An 8,006-nucleotide genomic window follows, 5' to 3' on the forward strand; every position below is an offset into this window, starting at 1 on the left:
TAGCCACGCAGATGACCTTTACCAAACTCTGAGAACTAAGTCTCTGGAATATTCAAATAGTTTCAGAGTAATGGTACATTGTCTATGCTCAAAGCAGCCCCTCAACATGAACCAGGTTGATATCATGTGTAAAGTAAACATAAAATTTATTGTGTGCACTTGGAAGAGAGGCAGAGCTCTCTTTAAGAACTCTAAACTTTATAACTCAAGCAGGCTTCCATGGACAGAGACATCTCTCATGTATCACTGAGGTTCACAGCTGATACAACCATTGCAGATCCAGGAAAAATTCTAGGAAGACTGCAGCTGCCAGATCTTGCCTATGTATACCTTTTTACTGGTGATCCTGCATAGTGTCCTTTTCAATATTAAATCTTAGCCATGAGTGTAACTTTACATTGAGTCGTGTGTCTCCTCCAAGAGAATAACTGAACTAGTGCATGGTCAGGGTTCACCTGAGTTGTCTTCTGTACCTCATTCCTGACTTGGTCCCTACCTCAATTCCCCAGGCCATTTCTGTCCAGCTCTACATCTACTGTATCCAGAATGTGTATCTTCTATCACTGCCTTTTCAGCTTCAAAAAAAACCCAGACTCATTGGACATACTCCTGTTGAATCATTTTTCATCTCTCCGACCTCTTAAAATCATTCTTTAGAGAATAGGAAGAACTCATTTTGAAGAGGGTGGAAGGAGGAGAAGAGAGAATACCAGTGAAAAAGTAAGCTACATGCTAAGTAAGCTGTATGTTATTGTAATGAAGATCAATTAATGAAAAATGAATTTTTCTTGGAGAACATCTATGAATATTATCATTCACAGGAACAGTGCTATAAATATTCACTCCAACTTCCAGCATATTTACGATTTAAGAAAAAACTACTGGATTTGGAAAGAAGGCGTGCTTTGTTTGGAGGATATGAGTGATTATATGTCTTGGAGTTCTCAATGTGATATAAGATGTTTCTTGGGAAAGGGCAGCTAGGGTTTATGGGGTAACTTCTATCTCTGAGTAATGACAATAGTCTGATTCTGGGAACAGAAGAAAGGAAGCCTACAGCAAAACTGGTTACATGTTCTGAGATCATATCATGTATTATTCTGGAGAGCTGGCAAGGATCCACAATGAATTAGCAATACCCAGCTCTGGCCGGCACATGCACATTTAATGCTGCTGTAATAGCCTATGCCACAGGGATTAGGTGCAGGCTGCAGGCTTCCACAGAGAGCAAGAACCAGGGATTTATAAACCTGCTCACTTGGTGTTACGTTCAAGGCAGGGAGCCTCATGGGGGCCCAAGCTGCACCACCATCCACAGAGCTGTGTTTCTGTCCTGGGTTTGGTGAGTGAATGATGGAAACACCTTAGGCTAGGTTAGGCCAAATCATGTCATATATGTACCTGGAATGGGAGTCAAGGGAAGTCATTAGTTATCTAAAATATGGTTGCAAACTCTGTATAAGGATCTATGAGGTAGAAAGGACACTTGTTGGAGGTTGGTAGCACCTTTAATCCTCTTATGTGACATATTCTATAATTTTCAGAAACAATCCCTGACCACTCTTTCCTCACCCAACAATCACTTAATCCTTGAATTTGGAGTTTAAGATCAACTTCAAGTCAAACAACATTTATGTATAGTACATATTAGGTAATTAATGTAAGAAAGAAAGGAAAGGAAGGATGTAAGGAAAGAAGGGAAATAGAGAGGGAGAGAGGGAGGATAAAATGAAGAAAAGAAAACTAGAAATATGTTTTCTAATTTTCATACAACATTGTAATAGAGACAACACCAAATAGCTACCAATGAGATTTCCAAGATAAAGATGTATGTGGAGATTTTGCCTTGCAAGGAATAGTTTAAGGGACTAATAATATTTATCTTAGGCTGTAAGTTCATTTAAAAATAATAAATCTACGTTTAATCTCTGAAGAAAGTTCTTCAGAGAACTTAGTTTATATAGTGCTTCTCAAGGCAACACAAGAAACTCCAGGATTCCATTTTTGTAGCTTTAGTACCATTAGCAACTGTGTAGCTAAATAGCCACCTAAGATATGGGTGATATAGTAATTCATCTCAGAAAGTTGGGTATTACTTTTTTTTTTTGAAGATGGGGTTCCACTATATTTCCCAGGATGATCTCAAACTCCTGGCCTCAAGCAATCTTCCCACCTCAGCCTCCTGAATAGCTGGGAATACAGGCATTTTGCCAACCATTTTTTGAAACAAACAACTCTAGAATTCATAAGAGTTATACAAACTTCTTCAAATACCAGGCATTGTTCAACAAAATGCTATCCACTCAGAGCTTAAGATGAGATAGTTAGGAAGGAAGAACTATGTATCTGGCCTTTGTCTAAAGAGGTTTCCTGTCTTCTATTTCTTGCTAACTCTTGCCATTTGACATTTCTGTATGAGCAAATTTGGTCATAATGTGTATCTCTTCTCCACATGAAGATCTATCTCATAGTTGTATTATTGCTTGTTATTAAACATTAATGACTAGACATTAAACATACAAAAATCCTCTTAAGACTATGATATTAAAGGAAATATTCATGTGGCTCATTTAATCAGACAAGAATGCAGGCTGGAATGATTTAACACAGCTAAAATCTAGATACTCAATTGAGCTTACAATGCTTCTCTAACGTGCACAAATGGCTTTGGAAAAAAGTAGATTTCTACAATTATTTAAATATCACAATTGAATGAATTGTTTTCTGAGACATGTGATTTCATTTTTTTTTTTTTTTAGGGAAGTTACAGCATCAATTTAGCAGTTGGACAAATGGCCTTAAAAATCAACATTTTCTCTGTGAGTTTTTTGGCAAAGCTCAGATGAAGAACATAGTAATTTCACTGCTCACTTTGTAACTGAAAACATCTTATCAAAGGTTCATGTGGGAGGAATAATTCCCTCATCTCTTCACACACGGAAGTGGAAAGCACTGGGAGAAATAGGCAAATACACATTTCTGACCTCTGCTTGATTGTATCTACTGAATTGTTAAACACTCAGGACCATGGCTCAGTTTCCTAGGAATACCTCTCTCTCTTCATAACTGATTCCCACAAATAACACAGGTAAATTCCTGTTATTCTGATAACTTTCCTCTATCAGAATTTGGCTATATACATATACTAAGTTTTAACAACTCATGACACAAACTCAGATATTTTTTCTCTTCATGCTCTTTCATCAAATCTGGTAGACCTGCCTCTACCTCTTGTCTTCTTTATGAGTGTCTACGAGTCTCCTTCTGCCACTTGTCCTATAATTATTGCCAATATTTGTTTACAGTTCATACTTGTTTAAATTTTGAGACCTTTGCTTAACTTTCACATAATTTCTACTTTGGGTTTTCCTTACACTAACAGTTAACATGTGGAATGGGGATCATATATGTTCTTTATGACTTTATGGGGCAGCATTAGAATTGGTTGGAGGAAAAGGGTCAGAATATGATGAAGATTGTTCTCTTTGTCATAGGTGCTACATAATGGACTTCTCAGGAAAATGTTGAGGTTGTCATTTTAGAAGAAAATGTTTCTAATATAGTGAGAATGGAAATAACCATTTAAAGTGAAATTAAGATATATGACCAAAACTTCCTGTGAATTCTACATACTCAAATTTCATACTTTATTCCTTTCCTTAGTAAGGGTCCCCGACGGCACCCAGGATCATTCTTTAGAAAGGTGAGTTGTGCAGAGCAGAATGTAGATTTGCAGCTGGGATCTTTTATCTGTCCAGTAGTAAAAGTTCTCTTGAACTAGTTTATGTAGATGCTATATGTTTTACCAGGCGGATATTAGACTTTCAAAGGCAGAGGCTATATATTGTCTGTCATTGTGTTAATAACACTAAGAACATAGCCAGGAGCTCAGTAAATGTGTGATGCCATTGACCATATATTTTGTTTGCAAATGCAAATATTTTCTAGTCTTTACCTTCTTCCTCTCATATATCTATACAAGCTATCCTAACATTTTTAGAAAGTACCGTGCAGCAAAGACTTGAAAGAAATTTAAATCAAGTAAGCATACACATCAAGTCCAAAACTCTCCTGATGTCTTCCTGTCCCAGTTTTTACTTGTGATACCCTGGGCCCCTTTCAAAACAAAAAAAAAAATATATCTGGTAATAGCAGGAGTTCAGAATAGGTATTTATTACACCCTAATTCCCAAGCAACCATTAAAAATGGTTCTCCCTGTCTGCGTTTTTTAGGAACTTGCTTATATTTTGGGACTAAAAATAATCTAGGTCATGCGCATAGGTCTTATGTTCTCGACATGAGGTTGACCTTTGTAGTTTTAAAATTTTGAAATGTCTTAAAGATGAGGAATAAATTTTTTTTATTTGAATGGTCCAAATATGCTATTGAAAACTAGGGCAAACCACTAAGAGGGTCAGAAATGTTTCATAGTAAAAACCTCTGAAGGAATGAGATTCTGTACTGTGTGAAGAGAAAGGGCAGTGTTACTCTGCAGGCCAGAGCAATGAGTATTATATGGGATGAGATGATAAAAAAAAAATGCTGTGAAAAAAATAGTTTTTTGCTTGCTTTACAGTTTTTCTAGGGCAATTCCTCCCCAGAGTTATGGCAACTCCTAACAGCAATAATGCCAGCAGTTTCTTCTTCATATTGATGGATCTCCCAGGACTGGAGACTGCTCATTGCTGGACAGCTATTCCTATCTGTTCCATCTATGTTCTTTCTGTGATGGGCAATGTCACCATATTGTACACTGTGAAATCTGTATCCAGTCTCCAGACACCCATGTACCTCTTCCTGTCCATGCTTTCAGTGGCTGACCTGGGCCTCTCAGCTTCTACACTGCCTTCAGTGGTAGCTGTCTTTCTCCTGGGCCAGAGGAAGATAGGAGCTCCAGCCTGTTTTATGCAACTTTTCTTCATCCACACTTTCTCAGTCATTGAATCAGCTATTCTGTTGGCCATGGCTTTTGACCGATGTGTGGCTATCCGAGAGCCCCTACGCTATGCCACCATTCTCACAACTAGGCGCATTGGGGTCATTGCGCTGGCCATTGTGACCCACAGTGCTGCCCTCCATTTGCCCCTGCCTGTGCTCCTTGGAAGGCTGCAATTCCAGCCTGTGAATTCTCTTTCTCACTCTTACTGCATTCATCCTGATGTTCTAAGGCTGGCCAGTTCCAGCACTCTTGTGAACAGTAGCTTTGGGCTCTTCGTCATGCTCTCCACACTGGGGATGGATGCTGTGCTCATTCTCCTCTCCTATGTGCTGATCTTGAAGACAGTATTGAGCATTGCATCCAACACTCAGCGGCTCAAAGCTTTCAACACCTGCATTTCCCATATATGTGCAGTACTACTTTTCTATACCCCACTTGTTAGCCTATCCATGATCCATCGTTTTGGTAAAAAGAAGATACCAGCTCAGGTGTATATGCTTCTCTCCTACCTGCACTTTCTTGTGCCTCCAATGCTCAACCCAATTGTCTACACTGTCAAAACCAAAGAGATTCAGGTACACATTCTAAAGATGCTCCACCCCAAAATACTCTGAGTCATAGGAATAAAATATTGGTGGGGTTACCTCAACTCCATTACATATGAAAGGTGGACAGAACCTCCAAGACTCTCTAGCTCTCTGAATGAAGTTAATTCACTGCTTCTCACTTCATAATACATGCATTAAAAATTCTGTGCCCTCATAAGCTACTAAGATTCTATAATTTTTTAATAAAAGACTCCATGTACAATTCAGCTTCCTTAATCCTTTAGGAAAGCAAAAATAAGCCAAGTACACATTCTGAAGGCCTATTTTATGAGAATTAGCTGACTCTGATGAACCAAAGATAGAGAAATTGATTTCCTTAATCTGTCATGGCTTCTTGCTTTCTAGAGTAAATTTTCATCTAAGTTATCTGATGAAATTGCTCTATTAATAATGTAAAAATAATAGGTCTAGTAAGTCTTTCATTTAAGTGCTAATACTTTAGATAAAGCTGTATTGCAAAGTTATTTATAATATCATGATGGAAATAAGAAAAGAAATACTTTGTTTCCCTCCTAAGTATATTTATTCGCCTACACTATGCCACCTCCTATTCCACGTATAAAGAAAACAAAATAGAATATTGTTTTCTCAGGGTGAAAAGTTTAAATCATTAAGGAAAATAGGCTTGTAAACATATAATTCTCCAGTATGTCACAATTACTTTGGTACCAGACAGCAAATTTTATGGTTAGACCAAATAGAAGGGTGGGTTCATTTGTTGGGTGGGATTTTGAAGTGATAAGTTTAAGTGGAGCTTAGACAGATGAAATTTTTAAGCATGGCAAATACAACCATCCTTGAACTGACCTCATTTCTCAACAGATCTTGCCTTCATTTTCACATTCCAGAAACACAAAATAGTTGAAGTGTTCCATGAACACTTTGCAGTTACTGGCATGTGACCATTATTTCATCCTATAACTGCCAGCAATGCCCCATGTTCTTCCTCCTTTGACAACCGTCTATCTCCCCCACTTCTCCTAAACGCAAATATAAATCTAGTATCAATGCATTAAAGATACATTTTGTTACCCTCCTACCATACTATGCTGCATCAGGTGATCCTCCTTTGTGTACTTGGAACTGTTTTATGTGTGTCTATTTACTAAGGTTTTATCTTAATTTTCACAACTATTAAGACATAATTGAACTATAATAAATTGCACATATTTACAGTATACAATTTGATAAATTTTACATATGCATACCTCCATGGAATCATTATCACATTTAAGATAACAAACTTATCTGTCACCCCCATAACTTTCCTGTTGACCTTTTGTTCTCCTTCGCTGACACCTTTCCCCATTCAACCTATCTCATGTACCGAGATGATTTTGTTAATACAGACTAGTTTTCAACTTTCTAGAACTTAAAGTAAATGTATTTATAAAGTATATGCCTTTTTTTGCTTTTGGTCTTTCTTTTTTCACTCAGCAGGGCCATATTGAGATCCTTCTATGTAGTTTATATATTATTTCTTTCTATTATTGAATAATATTTCATTTTATGGATATGTCATGATTTATATGTAAATAAATTATTAAATGAGAAAATTATATTTACTATCACATTTGCTATATATAATACTCTGTGTTCCTTAACATAGGCCCAAATTTATACCTGGTATCCTTTCTTTTCAACCTTAGAAACTTTGTTCAACATTTATTTTTAGCGCAGTTTTGCTCATCTGAAATGTCTTTATTTCTTCTTCAATTATGAAGAAAATTTTTACTGAATTAGAATTATGAATCGAATGTTTTTGTTTTTTTCTTATATCACTTTAAAAATATTACTCTTTATTTTATTTTTAATTTTTTCCTGGCAGTCAAAATCTGGATCCCACCTTTTATAATTTATTTTCCCATCAGGTCATCTCTATTTCAAAACTGTTAATCCATCCTCAGGTTGAAAACAAATTTTCCAACTCAAGTACAATGTACAGTTCTTTTCATCTTGAAACTTACAGTGCCCAAACACCATTTTCCAGAGTTACTTATATCAGTTCCAAATGTCAAGGTGTCACATAATATCAAATTTTAATTTTAGCCTTACACCACATTGTACTACTCGTGTGGTGTGGTCTCTCTACCACCGAGGAGGTTTCAAATCAATGTCCAAGGTATTCAAGGAGATCTCGCCCTCTATCTTGTTCAAACTCCAATGCATCTCTGTATTATATGAGATCCAGAACCTCTATTCAACTCATAGCCTACTCCTGTCCCTCGTTGTTCTTTTGGAAAGTTTTTTGAGTCTTCCCCGGTGAATTGTCAGTTGAGTATTTGGTGAAAAACTCAAGTAGACACCTAAGCAGATTTCTAGGACTTCTCCTTCTGCAACCTCTTCTTATCTAGTAGTTGCCCCAAGTTTTGATCTGTGTCATCCTATCTGAAATCAGAGCTCTGCTCTCTCCCTTCAGTAAGGAAAGAGCTGCTTCCAATTTCCATTCAACTGTCCG

The 8,006-nt window shown here is 37.0% G+C and overlaps 1 protein-coding gene across 1 annotated transcript; it reads left to right on the forward strand.

Annotated features, from left to right (window-relative positions):
• Nucleotides 1–4,606: 4,606 nt before the first annotated feature.
• Nucleotides 4,607–5,554, forward strand: LOC105811344 (olfactory receptor 51G2-like). The gene has a single exon (XM_012645524.1). It carries the CDS (start codon nucleotides 4,607–4,609, stop codon nucleotides 5,552–5,554), a length of 948 nt encoding a protein of 315 aa, XP_012500978.1.
• The last annotated feature ends 2,452 nt before the right edge of the window (nucleotides 5,555–8,006 follow it).

Source organism: Propithecus coquereli, unplaced genomic scaffold (genome assembly GCF_000956105.1).
Source record: "Propithecus coquereli isolate 6110/MARCELLA unplaced genomic scaffold, Pcoq_1.0 Scaffold235, whole genome shotgun sequence".
Lineage (NCBI taxonomy): Eukaryota > Metazoa > Chordata > Mammalia > Primates > Indriidae > Propithecus > Propithecus coquereli.